General features: G+C 47.3%; 1 protein-coding gene across 1 annotated transcript in view; it reads right to left on the bottom strand.

Moving 5' to 3' along the window:
* Positions 1-1601: 1601 nt before the first annotated feature.
* The window catches only part of FN1 (fibronectin 1), a 53329-nt gene continuing 35194 nt past the window's right edge, over positions 1602-19736 (bottom strand). The window contains 20 exon segments of the mRNA XM_029959561.1: positions 1602-2366; positions 3643-3753; positions 4291-4397; positions 4985-5110; positions 6326-6490; positions 7815-7953; positions 8508-8762; positions 8765-8979; positions 9832-9921; positions 10449-10628; positions 10839-10928; positions 11142-11318; positions 11485-11572; positions 12656-12843; positions 14636-14905; positions 16600-16713; positions 17433-17588; positions 18267-18431; positions 18770-18886; positions 19277-19546. Of these exon segments, the coding sequence (XP_029815421.1) occupies positions 2292-2366; positions 3643-3753; positions 4291-4397; positions 4985-5110; positions 6326-6490; positions 7815-7953; positions 8508-8762; positions 8765-8979; positions 9832-9921; positions 10449-10628; positions 10839-10928; positions 11142-11318; positions 11485-11572; positions 12656-12843; positions 14636-14905; positions 16600-16713; positions 17433-17588; positions 18267-18431; positions 18770-18886; positions 19277-19546 (3098 nt within the window). The 3' untranslated portion in view covers positions 1602-2291.

The following is a 19736-nucleotide window of genomic DNA, read 5'->3' on the forward strand; positions in this document are numbered from 1 at the left end:
CCTGTGTGAGCCTGTGTGGCAGGGTGATTTTGCCTCCTGCTGTGCCTGTGGTAAGGATAAAGGACATGTAGGAGTTGTCAGAGTGGGAGAATTGCACCCAATTGTCCAATGTCTCAAACCAGTGTCCTTGACAACCCTGCCTCACTCCTCTGGATGAAGGCTGATAAAAATCTCTGGTCTAGTTCCAGGTGTGAGGTGACTTCACAGGAATGCCCAGGGAGTGCCTTGTCACCTGAGCTGCAGTGGCAATTTCAACCAGCACAAAGCCTTCCCCTGGAAGGAGGGTTCCCCTGAGGCTCTGAGAGTGGTTCTCTGTAAGAAAGGGCTGTGATGGGCTGTAGAGTCCCTTATGAAGCTCCCTGACCTGCTGGATGAAGGAATGACTCCTCTCTTGGATGGTTGCAGCGATTACAAGTGAGCTGTGTAGCTCTTCTTGGTATCTGTTTCCCTCAGGATAGGGAATGTCCCTTCCCACAGGGGCAGGTTGCCACCTTCAGCCTCTGTGTGCTGAAGAGTGAACTGCTGCCAGGCTTGGATCTGCACTGTCACCCTATGGCACCTTGCCCCTGGCAGGTCCTGTGCTGGCACAACAGCTCCCAAGGTGTGGACAGAAACAGGAGAGCAGGGAGGGATCATTCTTGCCCTTGGCAGGCAGTAGTAGATTTTTTAAATTTTTTTTTTAGACTTATTTATTTTTTCCCTCCAGCCACCAAGGAACTCCTCCCCGGAGTACAGAACCCTGACTCTGGTTGTTCCTGGGCTAGTTATCTTGGGGCTCAAGTGGATTGTGGATATAAATCAAGCCTGTTTTAAGGTCCAGCTGCTGTTCCATGGCCACTCTATGCAGTAGGGCCTGGGGGAAGGATGGGAACCCTCAAAAACCTTGGTTCCTTGTGTTGCTGGTGGTTTCCAGAAGGCAGTGTGTTGTTGAGACCTCAGATCTCACAGGTACCACACCCTCTGTGCTGCACTCTGCTAGTGCTTTTCAAATGGGATGAAAACAGATGTAGCTGTGACGAAATACCCAGCACTGCACTACTGAATGTTAAAAATAAATTATCAGCAATGTGAAAGTATCCAGAAATTATCAACAGTGTAAACCTTTGTGTGCTTTAAGGCACAGACAAGCCTCTACAGGGAGCTTGGGAAAATGGGCTGTTTAAACCATTTTATCTTGAAATGGTTCCTGTGGGGAGGGGGAGGTGTTTGCTGCTGTTACAAGAGTTGTGACATTGGAGTGCAGAGGTGAGGTGGACTCTTTTTCTGCTGGGTAATTCTTGTGTGTCCATGAAGTGAATGAATTACTTAGTGACAAAGTGACTATAGAGGGATCTTTGCAATTGGTCTCTGGTCCAAAATATGTAGCCTGCACTTGGGAAAACCAAATAGCAATCTAGTTTAATGGGAAAGTATTGTTCTGTGCATCTCTGTCTAGGCAGTTTTAGATCTCCTGTATTTTAGGGGCTCATTTGGCTCTGGAACACTGGTGGGACAGAGCTGATTGCCGCTGCAATCATCACACTGTAAATGTTTGGGTTGTTCTATGTATAGCAATCCCTGAAGGCAACTGCCATGTGTGTTTCGCATGTCAAGGAGCCAAATTCTCTTTTCATGCGATGCTTTATTCAGTGCAGAGAATCCCCTTGCCTTGAGCAGTACAGTGCGTGCGCAGCCAGGCGGGAATGGGGCCGAGGAATGGCGGCAGGACCTTTCCTGACCCTGCTCTGCGTTTGCAAAGCTGGACAGGCATGGGCAGCATTGGCAGCACAAGCGAAAGGGACTCAGTGCTGACTTGGTTAGTTCTAAAGACTGGCTTTGTTTTAAAAAGGGTTTTGAGGGGAATTTTTCATTCACCTCCCTCCCCGTCCCATGAGGTAGAAGCACAGGAGATGTGAAAGGGGCCCGTAAGGCACAGGCAGGGACGAAGGTGGTGCCTGTCCCCTGCTGGGCTCTGAATCCTTGAGCACATCCAGCATCACAGGTTTGGACGGTCTCGCTCCTTTTGGCAACTCAACCACTGAAAGCTTATTTAATTTTAGGTATGTAGGTCTCTGGCTGGATTAGGACCATTGCTACACCTCAGTTCACGTGCAAAGCAGGGACTGTTTTCCTTTCCCTCCCTTCCCGCTGTTGCCCCAAAGCAAGCCTGTACCTACTCACTGTCTTTGCGCTCTACAGGGGCAGGGGGTGCAGCTGCAAGCCTTTAATTAATAAGCTGCTCTACCAATATTCTCTTGAGGTTTACTTCATGCTTCCTGGGGGTGTTTGGTCCATCTTGTGTCAAGGCACTCTTACTCCAGCTCTGAATAATCCCGCTCAGAATAATCTCGCTCTGCATAATCCCGCTCTGCATAATCATCTTCATCCTAAATTCCATGGTAGCAAAGAGAATCACTTAAACTATATGTCTGGTTTGTAAATCTTTTTATTAAAAGAGTTGTTTTTTTCTTTTCCACAGTAGTAAAGCTTTGGCACTTACAGTATAAAAATAATCACTGATCATAATTACACCAAATTCCTCTTTGTCAACTGCATACTAAGTGTCCTCAATACATTTTATTCCCATATAAAAACACTTGAAGGTCAGGGGAACAAAACTGATAAATAACGGTATGAGATATAAAGATACAGCTAGAAAAATACTAGGATCATTGAGAAAGGATTAGGACTGTGCATATTTTAAATATCACAGTGATTGGATTTGCTGTTCCTATCTTATTGCTGGCTGCACGCTTATGTGAAAGCAGAAGTGTTTGGTGGACTTTCCTATCCCTAAACCTCAGTAATGTTGTACTCAAATGTTCTTTGCATAGCACGGGAACCTTGAATTTCTACACCCTCCCTCACCCTCAATATTTTGATCCCCCACCAAATTTGTGATTTAGAACCTTCCCCCCCCTCGCTTTTTTTTTTTTCCCTTTAAATTTGAAAATATTGACTGGTATTCAACACCTTGGGCAGAACCAAGACAATCACTATCAATCATGAGAAAAGTCTGAAACACTCCAAGAGTGGCGCTTGGAGAAGCTGTGAGTTGAGCTTAAGCTGGGAAAATGGCTCCAGAGCAGAGGGCCATTCTCAGAAGATGCAGATTTGCTAGCATCCCTCCAGTTTGGATGGTGACCGTGGCACATGGGTATTTATGCTTTGGTTTGTCTGTTGCCATTGCCGCCAGTGTCGCTCGCTGTTACTTTCCCCGTGGCTGCTGTGTGTCTGCCTGTACATCTAAGGGCATGAAACACTCAATGGGGCAGTTCACGTTCTGTCGGGAGGGAAGGAAATCGGTTAGTGCTCCATCCTGGCAGGACGGACACGGCCCTGCCGTGCTTTGGGCTGGGAATTGTTGCTGTTCGGTTTTCCCAGCACAGAGCGCACAGTTGGCTCCCGGCAGCAAGGGAAGGCTTGGGAATCTCTCCATGCACTACCACCTCGGAGCATGCAACCGGATCCTGCACTGAGTGTGTGTGGAGGGGGGGCTCATGCAGATGTGCTGTGCAGTGCTGGCTGGCTCAGTGCCCTCATGCACCCCTGCCCGAGCAGAAGCTGCAGCTCCTCTCACCCTTAGCTCTGCACGGACCCCCCAGAGCTGTGCCAGAGACCAGGCTCACAGTCAGACAGGGCAGAGAAGGAAGGGGTACTCACGGTGTTCGTGGCCTGGTGGTATCTCTGTGTAAACTGTGTGTAGGTGTGGCCAGCAGAGCCCTCGGGGGCCACCTCCACACTGGGTCTGCGGCAGTTGTCACAGCGCCAGCCCTGCAAGGACACAACATACTGGTCACACCCCACTGGTGGGAGGGCAAAGGAGCTGCCAGGACTTACAGAATGGAAGGGACCCTAAAGATCATCTCATTCCACCCCCCTGCCATGGGCAGAGACACCTTCTACCTAGACCAGGTTGCTCCAAGCCCCATCCAACCTGGCCTGGGACACTTCCAGGGATGGGGCAGCCACAGCTTCTCTGGGCAACCTGTGCCAAGGCCTCACCACCCTCTCAGGGAAGAATTCATTTCAGTATCTAATCTAGATCTACCCTCATTCAGCTTAAAAGCCATTAATTCATCCACATTCATACACGTGCCTACAGAGCCACCAACACCAGTGAGGCTGCTCCCATGTTATACCACGCAGCCCCTGACAGCAAATACTTAAGTTCTTCTACTAATCATTTTTCTTACATGGGCCTGTTTTGGCCCTTTTCATGACCTAAAACCCAGCAGTCGTAGAAGTGCACCCAAGCACAGCCTCTCTCTCCATTCCCTATGTTCAGCTCACCACATCCCTGCTCCTTACCTGCTGTCCTCCGTAACAAGTGCAGGAGCAGATGGCCCCAAAGTACTCCTTCTGCCACTGCTCTCCAACCTGGTACATCTTCCCATCGTCATAGCACGTGGTCTCATCTGTGGAGGAACAGGCAGAGCTCACTGTGGGGCCTGTGCTTGGCTTTAAGCATTCTCAGAGCAGCTTGGTGACGAGAGGGGAGCCCATGGCCAGTACACTCTCCGTGTCTGATCAGAGGCTCACAGACTGGCAGGGGAACATCAGTCATTTTTATAGCTCCAGAGACACTTTTAACTAGAACGTGAGGCTATTGACCTGACAAGAGCAATACACTTTAAATCACAGCATGAAGTCCAGAGGAGCTTCAAGCCACAGGCCCTGCAGAAGAGTCCACCTGGGGTGATCCACGCCACTCAGTGCAGTGACATGTCCCTGGTGTGCAGCTCCAGGGCCACAAACAGGCAGGGCTGAGTGTGCTGTGACCTGAGCTCACAAGAGAGGGTTTTCTTCTTTTCAGGCTCAGGAATATGAGATTTATGTCTTCAGCCCTTGTGAGAACAGATGGAAGGTGTCACCAGTCCAGCCTGAATCAGACACACTGATATTCTGCATGCCCCCAAGGCAGGACCAGAAGTTAATGGGGACAGCCCTGAGATGCTGAAATTTCCTGAATGGGAGCTCAAATGAACATCACAAAGAGACTTACGAGGTTCACACTTGAATTCTCCTTTTCCATTCCCCAGGCAGGTGCAGCTCATCATCTGGCCGTTCTCCCCTTGCCGGTCCCACTTCTCCCCAATCTTGTAGTTCACTCCATTGTCGTGGCACCACTCTGGGGGAGGCAGAGCAAAAAGAAGCAGGAGTTATCCCGCATGCTGCAGTGGCACAGCAGGAGGGAAACAGGTTGGCATTGTCTCAGGAGCCAACAAAAGGGCAAGAGAAGGAATCTTTTCACCTCATGTAAGTCCCAAGGAGGAAATGGGTTCAGATGCTGCAGTTTTTAACTGCTGAGGACTGTTTCAGCTCTGGGAAATGGCTAGAGGCTCTGGGGAAAAGAGTAGGTAGGATGTGACAAAGAGTGGGGAGAGGGAGAGGAAAGTTGGTTAACAGGGAAGAAAGAGAAATGAAAGGGAATTTAACAGACATGGGGCAGGAAGAAAGAGAAAAATATTTTAAATACTCTCTTTTTTGAGCAAATACCCAGTATAAACTGTATCACAGAGGCTGCAAGACACAATGGGTAAGCCATGTGTATCATATAATGACATATAAATATTAATCCTGTAAAATAAGAGTCTTTCCTTCAGTCACTCCTCTGAGCCTATGCAAATACAGAAATATCCTCTTTGCTGAGCTTATCCCACAATTTAAAAGCCTAATTTCAATTAGTCGGGTATGTGTTGTGTTAAACTGCTTAATCACAGACTTTTGTTCCACTCCCTTACATCGAGTTTGACGCTTTTCCATGTAAACCACAGTCTGCAAAGAATCAAACTTAGTGCCCTGGGCAGAAGCGTTAGAAAAATTAGAAAACTGGTTTTGCAAGATGCTTTGCAAAGGCTGTCTGCACTGCAAACCAGACTGGCTGTAACACCCACTGAGATCCACACCACTTCTGTCTGGCCCACTGTAACAATGTGTACAATCAGGAGATGAAGATCCAACCCCAACTTGATATTCAAAGCTGTTGTTTCAAATGGTTACTCAGACACTGTCACTTGGGTGTCTTGCCAATCTCACTTTTACATATTACCTTGCCTGGCAAGGGTAGGGAAAATTAAATAAACATTTATCTAGGGTGAAAATTAATTTATCAGTACAATATTAATCATTGCTGGTGCAGTGAATGGCAATACTAGATAAGCTGCACAGCTCAGAGGCAACCAAAGTTTTCCATCACTTCCCATGATGCAAAACATTGCTTTGGTTTAAATACTTCAGATCCTGCATTCCTTTGCCTCATGTTTGGATCAGGCTGGTTCTGTCAAACATGCCAACAGTGCTCAGGGAGACTGGAGATGGGGGTGGTTAAAAGCAAGCTACTCACTAGAAGAATCACATCTGAAATGGCCACTGCCAAAGCCTAAACACTGGCACCAGAGTTTAAAGCCAGTTTCAGATAAGCGCTCCCATTCCTCGCCAATGGAATAGAAGGAGCCAGTGTAAGTATCGAAGCAGGTGTCGTCAGCTGGCTGGTTTAGTCCTTCAGACACTGCAACAAAAAAAAAAAAAGAGAGAAGAAACACTCATCACACTCAGCAATAGGAACTACTGAAACACAGAACGATTTTCACTGAATAGACACTTTTTTTCTTCTTATAATCCCCTGACAGTAATGGAGCTGCTTCAGGGGCATGTACTTGATGGTTCTGTCAGCAGTCCAGACTCCCTGGGATTCATTTTCCATTTGCATGTGTCACAGCAGCTGAATGATTAAAAAAACTGGCATGAAGGCTATTCTCTCATTTGCCAAATCTCAAGCAAGTGTGAGTTTCTGCATTTGCTGCTGGAGAGCCATGACCTGACTCTGCCTGTTTTTAAGAGAAATGTGCTGTCAGATGCTGGGGATAACAGGGGTTGGTAGGTTACGTGCACTTTTTTGGGGCACTTCAGATTCCAGCTCTTGGCAGGGGCATGGGAGAAGGAGAGCAGACCATGTTGTTGGACAGTGATTTTTCACCTTAGGTGTGTGCCCTGACTGGTGGTGGGTGTTTTACAACCACCAGTTCAGCATGTAATGATCAAGAGTTAATGGTTTTGGTTCAGTCTAGGACAGACTGGGGTGCTGAAAGCAGAAAAATAGCTTTATTTCCAAGGGAGTGGAGGCAGTAGGAAGCTGCATGGAGAGACTGAATGGATGGAGAAAATAAACCCTTATCTCTTCATTTCCTCTCCTCCTCTTCTTTTTCACCTCAAAATACACACAGGAGGAGAAGAGGGCTGTTGACCAGCCCCAGGTCCCACAGGGTGTGTGTGGGCTCTGGGCTCTCCAGCTGTGGGAAGTGCTGTCTCAGACCACAAGTACTTGTGGTTGGTCACATGGTTTCTAAATGCTGCCTGTTGGTGCTTAATCAGCATCTCTGTGGGCAGCCTGCCCTGCTGCCAGACCTGCCTTTGAGATGGTCTACAGGGCTGCTGGATAACAGCAGCAGTGGGAAGTGACTTGACAGGGCAGTTAAGCAGCCAGGCAGGAATCTGCGACTCCAGCGTGATCCCAGACTTCCTTCCAGAGGAGCAAATACCAGCTCTCTTAGTCTCTCTCTTGGGCACTGAACCTTGAGGAGTTTGTGGAGCATCAAAGCACATTGTGATTAGACAGCAGATCAGAATAGCTCTAGTCCCACAGTCAGTTATCCCAAACCAGCAGACCTCACAAATCACTTGTCCCAGTGTCCTGCTACAAAAACTCTCCTTACCAGAAGAGGTTTCCTTTCTGAACTACTCTCAGGCCTGGGCACCAGGTAGGTTGCCTTGAGTAAAGGAAATGAGGCAGGGACAGCACAGGTTCACCCAGACTCTGTAAGGTTTTTCCTTACCAGTATTGCCAACTGTGACCACCTCCTCCAGCACCTTCTGTCTCCGGTGATCCTTCAGGGCTTCCACTATGATGTTGTAGGTGGCCCCTCTTGTAAGACCCGTGAGCGTGGCACTGGAAGAAGTGCCAGGAACCCTGAACTGCAACAAGAGACAATGCCAGGTCACTGGAAAGGGAGGAGTGAACACCCTTTAACTGCTACCTCTCTCACAGGAAAGAGAGGCTTAGACTGACCTCTACGACCATCTTGGAGCCAGACCATTCTCCTCAGATGTTCGGAGAACTTCAAACAATACCAAATTAAACTTGCCTACTCTGGACTATAGATCATGAGGGGTATGTTATTACTGCCATTTCAGGGAAACAGAAACCAAGGGAGACATAGCAGGAGTCTTTGGCTTGGAGAAGCAGCACCTCAGTCTTTGAAACTCCCACTCAGCTCCCTGACTGCCCCCTTCCATGGTGAAATGTTGGTCCTGACAGCATTTCAAGGCTTTCTGGTTTAGCTGTTTTATCTTGTAGCCTTCTCCATGAAGGAGAGGAGGGAGGCATTTATCCTTCCTGGTCTCAGCTGTGTGTTAAAACAGACTCTTCAAGCTGATTCTGACTGGCACTCCCTTAGCATAGCAAAGGGACTGCTCTCCCAAGGGAATGTGCTGCCACAGGTGAGGCTCTGCTGGGACAGCCCAGTTACCTGCAGTGTATCCTCGTCCTGGCTGATGGGCTGACAGGAGATGATGTACTCAGAGCTCTCCAGCAGTGGCCTCCAGGAGATGGTTGTCTGAGAAAGAGCTTCTTGGCCCGTGGTGTCGTTGCGCCGGGGCCCGCGGGAGTGAGGGTAGGAAGGCTCCACGATGATGGGCACCTGGTAGCCCGGGATCTCGATGGCCTCGTCCACGTTGGGCAGCGGCCGCCTCGAGCCCGGCCTGAGGGGAGTGGCTGTGGTGGGCCACAGGCCGCCTTGTATTCTTCATGCTCCTCAAAGAAGACCTGCTGGCCCTGGTGTCCTACTGTCTGTGGGTGCCCAGAGGTGCCTGGAAGTTGGATACCATTTCCATTGTCATACCTGTTGTTTGTGATGTAGGGGGTCCCCTCGTCAATGGAAGGCACATCCAGGATGTCAGGCTGGTTGGGGTGTGGTCTGGTAATCAATGTGGGGAGGTCATCTGGCCAAAGAAAAGTTGGAGTCATAAAGCAAAGCGTGCAAATCAACAACAGCAAATTAAACAGCTGCAGTGGGTGCTGTACACCACTCCAGGCAGCAAATATTAGCAATCATCCCAGCATGCAACACACTTTTTATGACCTCATTGTGACTGTAAAGTTAATTTCTCTCTCTATATTTATATACCATATAAATATCTGTACATCTTTCATACATAGGCATAAGAAGTGTGTCGGTATGAAGTTTTTATACAGCTGAGCAACAGTTTTGAACACTGGAACCCAAAGAAGCCACCACCACTGCTCAGATTGAGAAGAAATTATTACACATGATTACAAATGATAGTCACAGGTTATCAGTTTAAGAGGAATCACTGGTATGCAGGAAGAAATTAGCTCCTTGGTCACATTTGGATACCTAGCTGGTATTTTGCTTGCTACAGGTATCTCAGTCTCATACTGTGAAGGCTGCAGAGTAAGGAAATGCAACGGGCAACAAATGAATGGTTTCTGCATTTGATGCCATCATGTGTTAGGCAGTAATGTGAGTGTCAACACTAACTTAATTATCAAGTAGGTACCCAGGCAAGAATCCAGCACCAAGCATATTGTTCTGTTCTTAGCGTTCAAGCACAGCTAAACACAATTAATGTGTGTTTCAGAATTGTACCTCCTGCATCCTAGAAAGAAAAACCTTCTTACGAAGCCTATTTGACTCAATAGAAAAAGACATGGTGTGAGTGGTGTGAACAGGATATTTTAAAAACCATTATCATTTCAGTCCTGACATTGTATTCTGCAACTGCAAAACATCATCTCCTGTTGTCACACACCAATCCAGAGCTTTGTTTTACCTGTCCTTTTTCTGCCAACCAGTGGTTCACTCTTCTGAGTGTTCTTCACTGCAATGATGTAGATGATGTATTCAGTACCTGGTTCCAAACCTAGGGAGGGAGGAAGGACATAAAACCATCTTAAAATGAAGAGTTGCTTTTCTTTCATGATTATGTGTGAGATCTGAGGCAGAATGAGAGGTGGGTAATGGCTACAGCATGGGTGTGTGCATTTTGGATCTGAGGTTTTCAGGGAGGACAAGAGAGTTCAGCCTCCTGTTTCTCAGAGCAAGTCTGAAATCTGACCATGTCAGCTGGGATCACAGACCCAAATATAATGAGCCCAGCAGGTGTGACTGGCAGGGTGCCACAGTCAGGGCCTTTTTCCTTGAAAGGACAACAACTGTGGTGACAGTAGAAACAAACATCTGGATTGTTCGGTTGTGGTGGCTGAACGATCAGTGAAGACTAATGTGTTGTAGGACAGGTGTGGTCATAAAATCACTGACTGGCATTGGAATAAGGGAAACCACAATAAATCTCTATTACCTGACCACCAACACATTTTATAATTCTGCCTTCCCTTTCTCTTCAAATTTAGGTGTTTCAGATGGAGAGCTCCCAGACAAAACATTTACCAGTAATAGTGGCCTCGGTGGTGCCGGGCCGAGGGCGAGGCAGAACCTCCTTGACAGGTGAGCCAGGTTTCTCATATCTGATGATGTAGCCAGTGATCTTGGCTCGGGGAGCCTGCCAGGTAAGCAGGATGGAGTTGCTCGTGGTTGTAAGGAAGCGCAGGTTAGAAGGAGCATCGATAGCTGGGGGAAAGCAAAAGGAAACAAGTCAAATGCAGTAAAGACCAGCAGATTCTTTACTATCTGCTCGACACCCTTCTCAGACTCAGGAGTAAAACCTATTGCTCTAAGTCACAGTAAACATTGAATGTTATCAGATACAGGCAACTCCTAATTGACCATATGTGGTTACTATGTGTCAACATGAGCAGAAAAGTCAGACAAGATCATTACCAGTGGAGGCATCAAGTACTACTGGAGAGCTGCGTGCATTCTCGTTCAGGGTGTAAAGGTAGATCTTGTAGTCAGTGCCAGGCTGCAAGCCTAAAATGAGATTGAAACATAAATGTTAGCTAATCCATCCAAAAGGGCCATGAGAATGTCTTTCAACAATCTCTTCTTGGAGACTGGTCTTTATAACTCATATTTTTTCCTTCCTTTTGTTCCTGCAGTAGTTCTCCTCAAGGAAATTCAATTAGAATCCAAGAATCTGATATGCCCCGGGTAGGGCCTGCATCTGCAGAAGCCCTCACTTACCAGTGATAGTGTAACTCCTGACTTCAGGGCTGATGGTCCTTTGAACAGGGTTCTGGCCACTGGCTGGGACAGCTTCAACCAGGAAGCCAGTGATGGTCTCAGTCTTGGTTCTCCAGGTGATGGTGATGGTTGTCTCGGTGGCATCTGTCACACGGGGCCTGCGAGGGGGACTAACATCTGCACCAGGAGGAAAAGATGTCCTGTCAGCACAGTAGGGACTGTGAATCCTATCAGCCAAGTGCTTGTGGAGCTTTGTACAGAGCCCGCTTCCGACACAGAGCAGGATCCCGGCCTCTGCATCCACACAGGACTAACTGGTCACTGGGGGAGGGTCACTACTTACTCTCCAGAGTGGTGACCACCCCCTGGGCTGGCCGGCTGGTCAGGGAGTCCTTCAGGGCATACACACTCACTTCATACTTGGTTGCTACCTGGAATGAACAAGGTTACACAGTGTTAGGAGAAGGAACTAGCACAAGGGAAATGCTCCTGCCCTCCTTCAGGGTTTGGTGGAGCCACATTTCTCAGTCACTGAAGTATGAAACCTTAAAATAACTCAAATCAGGGATGGATTGATGGGATAATTCTAATTATTTCCAGCTGTAATAAAAGAGTAGACATGGACCCTGATAAACAGTGCTGTTGGTAATACTAGTAGTGCACATGAACACACTCAGGAGCAGAAGAAATCCTAGAAAAAGCTTATTCATCATCCCTCATCTTGGAATCTGTGCTTCAAAGCTGATTCTTCAGGAAAAAAAACCTCATTTCCCTCCTATTTTTCCCAGGGTTAATGGATGCCATTTACAATGATAAGGTGGCTCTTGCTGTGAATAAAAGAACGGTAGAAGTTATAGCATGGGGTTTTTTGTCCTTGACTCCATCAGACCATGAGCCCACTTAGATTAGAATGTTTTTTAAGGCTCATTTTTGAAAATGATTCATAAAACTCCTTAAAAACAGATCAGTAGCTTTTTAAGATTGCAGGAACCATAAAAGCAGTGATTTTCAACCTTTTCCAGTTCAGGAACTCCTGAAATGTTTCCAGTGGAGAAGATGGCTATATAGCAAATTTAAGCCTACTCACAAAAGACCTGCATTTTTAACTTACATTTTGCAGATGTCCTAAAAATAGGAAAGAGACTGCCAGAGCACTCCCATATCACAGCTTGAAACCCCCTGCCTTAGATCACTTTACTTGACCTCTTTTGTGAGAGATGAGTAAAAGCATTTTACTGGGTTACTCCTGATTGTGAACCTGGTAATTTGCATTTGATTAAGGCATCCAGTCTCTCTGTGCTGGGAGATGAGGAAGAATGCAGATTCAGCAGGCCAATTACTTGCCTTTTACAAAACTACAGTGAGGAGTAGTTGCAGTCTGACCAGCCACCAGCTTCAGTCAGACCCTCAGGAGTTGTAATGTTCTGCTCCAACTGAAGTTCCTGACCCAGGAATTGGAAATTGCTTCAAGTTCTCCTAACACCTCCTCCTCCCAACACAAAGAAAAGAGTTACCATCAATCCAGACACGACTGCGGATGTGCTGTCTGGAGAAAGGTTGATTTCTTTCATAGGCCCAGTCTTTTCCTTGGGGTTCACTCGGACTCTGTAGCCAGTGAGGCGAACGTTGGGTGCGCTCCAGGTGGCCGTGAGACTGGTGGGAGTTACCTGAGTGAACCTCAGGTTTGTGGGAGGTGGAATTGCTGCAAAAATCCAAATTGGCACAGGGTCAGTTTAAAAAGGACAGTCCTGGATAAGACAGTCTTCTCTCCCGAACCTGAGACAGGTTTAGGCCAGGAAAGTGGTGTGCCTTCCGCAAGCACAGGCATAAAGCACCACAGAAGGGGACATGGTATTCAGGAGGAGACTCTCAAGTCTACATAACACTTTCCAGCAGAAATAAGGAGATATTGATGCTTCAGGCTCTGAAGTTAAGAGAGCACTGACATTTGCTATGATATAACCTATAGGCTTTGGGAGGTGTTTAAATCTACAGCAGGCCCGTCTGTTTTAATTATTCCACCAGGCTCTGCTTCTCAGCCCACAGCTCATAGTTTAGTCCTGCTTCACTTGCCCCTATCTGTTCATGATGATTTACAGAAGTAAGTAGGAAGAAGGCTCAGGAATTGCAGAGAGGATATAAAAATACTGCAAATGTAGAAGGGAAGCATTTAACAGCCACTTACACAAGTGTAAATTACTACACAGAGAGCAAGGCAATGGAAAAGCAGAGCTGTGGTGGCCATAAGGCTCATCACACAAGAGCCTGTTCATGAGCTAACATATCTGATATCCTTATAAACAAATGTTTGCATAAAAAAGGAGCATCCATTGAAGTGTTTTCTTGCCTTACTGTTGGTAATCCATGGGTTGTAAACAGAGGAAAGATATCCCTTACCACAGTGCCCACTAGAGCACATTGCTGTGAAGTTTTCCAGTTTTATAAAATGGAAATACAGAACAATTCTCCCTTCTTGCTTTGCTCAGAACTCAATCTAAAGCCCGTGAGAGTCAATGGAAAATCTTGAATGACTTCAAATATGCTTTTGAACAGCCCACAAAAGGTAAACCAGAGGGTGGATTTGAAGAAGTCCTAGTTTTGCATTTCTAGCAGGTAGTCAGCCAGCTGTTTCATCAATACAGCTCTTTGCTGCAGTTTAGCATAGCAATCTGCACACTGGGAAACACTGTCTTCATTCCACCTCTGGAATTATAGCACCAACTTTTCATCCACAAATGAACAGCAGACCTTTATTACACAGGTGTTACCTGTGTAACAAAGTCACATCTGGTAATGCTGGAAGCTTGGCAATGGATTCCACATTGCTGGAAGCAATTTTATTGCAAGCAATTAGCTTCCTTTTCCTTTTTCACAAAGGAATTTTCAACGCATTCTACACGGGGTGGGATCAGCCTGGCACAGAAGGGACTCTCCTGAATGGAGCATGTCCTCTCCTTGTGGAGGTGATGTGAGCACAGGGTGTGGGCATGCACGTGGGCCATGGTCCTTAGGGCAGTGCCAGTGAAGGAGCTGGAGGCTCTGTGAGACCTGAGGGTTAGGGAATCTTCTAGCTCTTCCTGCTGATCTTTGGTCCCATCCAAGATCTCTGGGGGAGGAAAGCTGCCCTCATCTCTCTGTTGTTGGCAACTACCTCTGATTCCAGGTGCCCCACATCCCAAAGGTAAGACAAGAGCGTTGTGAGAGGGCAGGTCATGACAGATTAGGCTCCATGACAAGGAACACGACACTACTGGACACACACCCCTCCTTTCTCCAGAGTCTACTCCTCCAATCCTACTATCCTTCCTTCTCAGTGTGTCTGCAGGCTGACCCTGCTCTCAACCAGCTCCCTGGCACCAGCTGAGCCATGTCTCAAGAGCAATCGCATCCCCTCGGCTGCCCCGGGGGTTCCTGGGTGCACATGGAAGCACACATTACCCAACAGGGCAGAAGCCCCTGCTGCCATGGCCTGCTGGGGGTAGTGGAAGGTGTACCTGTGGACTGGGTCCCAGTGAGGGGCAGGCTCTCCATGTCATCGTAAATGGCAACGATACTGATAGTGTACTCAGAACCTGGCCTGAGGCCATGCAGCTCAGCAGTGTCTTCTTCGCCCCCTGGGGCCGGCAATAGCTCATGGATTCCATCCTCAGGGCTTGAGTAGGTCACCCTGTACCTGGTGACTTGCCCCTGTGGGCTTTCCCAAGCAATTTTGATGGAATCAACATCCACGTCAGTGAATGTTAGTCCTTTAGGGCGGTCAATGTCTGTTAGGCAAATTAACGGTAAGAGGTTATGTGATAAAAAGCAGGTTGTGTGTGAGCAAAATAAAAAGCATTTCCATTACATGCAAAGCAGTTTTCAGTTTTGCGTGGCAAGGGGGTACTTGATTCTCCTCTGTGCTGCACCTTGCACACATGCTCACACCCATGAGGCTGAGTTTGGGGGCACCAGACAGCAGGAAGGCAATCTTGGCCTTGTTGAAACCAAAAGGACCTGTATTGCCACCTTCAAAGCAGCCAGGACACCAATCCTTACCTATTTTTGAGTCCCTTTGGCACCAAAACACCTTTTATACAAGTCTAACAGCATTAAGCTACCTTAAAGTGGACGAGAGTAAAAAAAGAAATGGGAATGTTCAGGCCCATTTCTCCCATGTAACTGGCTGTTAGTGCTAAAGGCAGCCAGAGAACCCACCTGACTAAGTTTGGGTTCATGCTGCACTGGCCTTTCACTGTTGCAAGCTGCTGTGCAAAGTGCCAGCCCAAGGAGAATCAGCCCCACTGTTTTTCTTTCATAAATTAATACCCAATTAACACACTAATCAAGAAAGCAAAATTACTCAGTCTATTATATTTTAAAATCAGTTGGGAACAAACTTTTCAGTTTTGTATTGAGTGCACAGGGAGTGAATGTCCACAGGTGCAGCTGGGTGCTAGGCACCCTTCCCAATTAGACCAATTAATCAGATTTTCCCAGCAAGGTGGGAATTCAGTGCTAGACAGCAGGGTAAGTGAGCTTTGTTCACAGAAGTCTGGAGTAGCTACCACAGAAATATACCCATTTGTTACACAAAATGGGAGGATCTGATATATTATTTTTATATTCGATCAAAATTATGCTTTTCTATAAGGTTTCAACTTCCTTATTTGCCATGTTGTATTAGTCTTCAATTTTCTACATTTTCTAGTTGGCAAAGGTGATTTTTGTCCAGGAATTTGTTGGTTTGAAATTGGTGTGGACTCTCTTCCCATCTCTGCAAGGCTATGGAGAAGCTCCTGTTGTCTTCAGGACAATTCTGTAACGTTTGGGGCTGAGTTATGGTTTTGACTACAAGCCTGAGAAAGGGACTAACATGCAGACAAATCCCTAGCCCAAAGGTGTCCCTAAAAAGGCACTTCACATCAGAGATATCCCTGAGTCACATGTTCGCTCCTGTGTCCTCTTTGGGACCAGAGCAGTTTCATCCAGGCAGACACAATAATTCCAGAACTGACCTGCCCTTTCCTCTGCAGTGCTTCATCCCAAGTTCTTGATAAAACTCATGGTTTCCCTTACTTCTTCACACAGGGCAAGTGCTGCCAAGCCCAGTCCAGTCCCTGAAGAGCAATCACCTTTGCCACCTAGCTCCTCAAAGGAGATCCTTGCACATTTTACCCACTGATTGGCTGATGGCAAACGAAACCCCAAAAGACTTCATGGCTTTAGTGAAAGAAAATCAGAAGCGCAGCATTTTGAGGGGGCAAGAAATTGCATTTTGCCAGTGCTTGAGGCAGAGGGACTGTGTTTGTGCCAGCATCTGCAACTTAAGTGCACAGTACTTCTCACAGGGCAGACCACCTTGAATTCTCCTGGAGAGCAGGCCCCTGCCTTTTGCTTTCCCTGGGACTGTGGTGCTGCATGGGAGGTTCAGACATTGACAGATAACACTTGTTTTGCTCCCATGAAGTGAAATACGTACTGGTGACAGCTGTCTCAACCAAGGGCAGGCTCTCCCCGTTCTGGTTCTGAGCGTAGACACTGACCATGTACTCCACTGTGGGCTGCAGACCTTCAATAGTGACCTGAGTTTGATCTGGCAGGAAAAAACAGCATTAGTCAGAAAGAACAGCAAAGAACTGCCCTCTAAGTAGCCTTGAATGATGAGCCTGTAAAAGCCATACCATGAATAAATGTCATTAAAACAAGACAGGATTGACAAACCAAATTTGCCTTCAGTTTGCACCATGCTGCTCTGAAGGGCACAGCAAAGCACCCGCTCAAAGGCCCCACAGCTGAAAGGGCAGGTTAGCACAGGAGGTACAACACAGCTTTCATCATCTTCCAGGATAAGACTGGCCATCACCCCAGCTGCATCACAAGCATCCCTGAGTGCTAACCTCTGCTGATCCCCCAAAATGCACTGTGTTCCCAAGAGCTGACCTGGCAGGCTCCACGGTAACGAGCTCAAGCCTGTAGTGTGTGTGACTGAGTCCATGCTACGACCAAGGGTCACGTTATGTGACCTTCAGAAGGATTTCAGAGGAAGCTTTGCTGGATGCTAGAAAATCCAATGGCATTTCTTTGAAATGCAGGTGCCTTTCAGAGACACTGAGATTGCCAAGAATAATCCCTTGCAGCCCAGTGGTGTCAAAGAAATATAAAGCTTTTGGGGCAAAAAGTCTGCCCTAGCTTCTTCTGAATGAGACCCAACTGAAGGCAGCAGGATGGCAAAAAAGCTACAAGCAGGAGAAAGATTTTAGTGTTCACCTCTTACATTCTTACAGATCTGGTGAAGGTGACATGCACTCTTACCTGCAGGGACGTTTTTAGTTTTTGTGGGCCCATGTCCTTTCTTGGGGACAGCTGTCACTCGATACCCTGTGACTGGGGATGTTGAAGGCTGCCACCTGATGCTGATGCTGTTGTCCTGGACGTCGGTGACTTGCAGCTGAGATGGTGTGTCTATTTCTAGGCAATAAAAATATTTTTTCTGAGTATGTTGGTAAAGGAAACCCTCCCCCCACTGTTGTCTCCTGGCTGAATTTTACTCTGCTCTTTTTTTTCTAGGCTGCACTTCTTAGAAAACACAGGTTGCTACTTATTTGTCTCTCATGCTAGCCCAGACCAAAAAAGCCTTAACCATGATGTGCAGGTGACTGACCTCGAATCAATATTAGTTGAGGATTTTTGCTGTTTTAAAGGCTACTAAATGCCTTTATCTGCAGCTACAGCAGGAGTAAGTTTAGGTTATATCTGAATGAGGAGTGAGGTGACAGTCTTGGAGTTAGAAAGTCAGGTCTCATCAGGATGACAGTGCATCAGAAGCACCAGTGTTAGGCCAGCAGTGACTCCATGATATGAAACCCCAACAGGATTCCCACTCTGCAGTGAGCAGTCAAACATTGCTTGTATCCCCATTTGGACTCCACAGGATCTCCCTCCTCCAAGCCCACGATCCCCTTCCGTGTCATGCCATTATCTTGGGCCACCAAGATCTGCAGCTCCACTGAAACTGATGGGCTCACAACACAGCCCGTGGCTTCTAAAAGAAACCAGGGATCAGCAACACATCTGGGGGGACAAGCCAACACAAAGCTGTAGGGTTTGGGGTTTTTTTGTGTCTTGTTTGGTTCAATGAGGTCTCACCTGTTTTGTAGGTGACAGTGACTGGCTTGCTGCTGGCAGGGCTGTCTCCACGGCCAGTTACAGCATACATAGTGATGGTATATTCCACACCAGGCTTGACACCATTGATGGTGGCAGTAGACATGGTACCAGGCACTGTAAACTCCTGCACAGGGCTGCTTCCACCTGGGGAAAAACAAATATAATCATTATAGAAAGCAGGACAATCCTGTATGCATCAAGTTGAAGGCAGGACTCTATTGATTTCAATGGTTGTTGGGTCAAATTGCTTTTCAGAGATCCCAAGGAAAAGAATGAAGTATGCATGCAGAACCACCTCTCAAATCACCAGAGTGCTCCTGATGCTCTTTCTTTTTGGTAGACAAAAAAATTATTTGCTCTTCTTCAGAAAAGACACCTCTGTGTCTGCTACAGCCAAAGTTGCCTTTGCTATTTGCTGTGGCTTTCTAAGGCCTCAGAACAGAGTTCCTGGTCCGTGCCTGGCTGTAGCTGCCTGCCCTCACCTGTTTCACCATACGTGATCCGGTAGTATCTCACTGTCACTGCAGGAGCATCCCAGGAAAGCACAAGGCTGGTTGGGCCAGCAGGGGCAACTTGCAAGTCCCTTGGAACATCAGACACTAGAAAAACAAGAGAATTGAAAGGAGAATTTAAACACAGTTTACATCAGCTACATACTCTACCCTACCGTGCTCCTCTGCTACTCATCTGTGTGCCTTTTTAGCCCTGTGCACACACACTGACAAGTGATGTATCTGGTTAAAAACCATCTGGCATTGGACCAGATGTAATGAAAATAGTTCTGCTAACTATTGGTCTGACTTGGTCTGAAAGTAGCATGGGTCCTCCCACCTTTTTATAAACCAGGCCCTACCTCAGCATCACATGCACTTCCTCGTGAGCTGAGTTTTACCAGCTGGTAGGAAAGATCTGGTTTAACAGCGACTCCTTCACTAGAGGACACTCAAACCCCTCACTGCAACTTTCAGGCAGCGTTCTCTCAAGCTCACCTGTGGTTTGCTGGCCGACTAGGGGCATGCCCTCCTCCCTGCCGTTGATGGCGATGACGCTGACCACGTACTCGGTGCCTGGCAGCAGGTTGGTGAGGGTGATGGAGTTCCGTGAGGGGGGCACACGGTCCTCCTTGGGCCTGCCACCGCCCTGCTCCGGCTGGTACCGGATCTTGTAGCCTGTGGTAGCGGCACGTGGAGCCATCCAGTGCACAGTGAAGGAGTTGGCAGTTATATCCGAGAAGTCAAGGCCAGTGGGGGAATCAAGACCTGCGTGTCGCAAAGAGACAAGAGACTGAGCTCCACGAGCTACTCGTCGTAATCACCACTGCCACGTTTCCTTAAGCTCTGTACCATGACACTGCCAGGTAAGGAACCAAATGCTATTCAGCTGTGGAACTAAACAAATATGTGTTCAGGATCCAAGTGAGATAAATAAGTGCTGGAATGCGACAGCAGG

Source organism: Manacus vitellinus, unplaced genomic scaffold (assembly GCF_001715985.3).
Source record: "Manacus vitellinus isolate BGI_N305 unplaced genomic scaffold, ASM171598v3 scaffold_20_pilon, whole genome shotgun sequence".
Taxonomy (NCBI): Eukaryota; Metazoa; Chordata; class Aves; order Passeriformes; family Pipridae; genus Manacus; species Manacus vitellinus.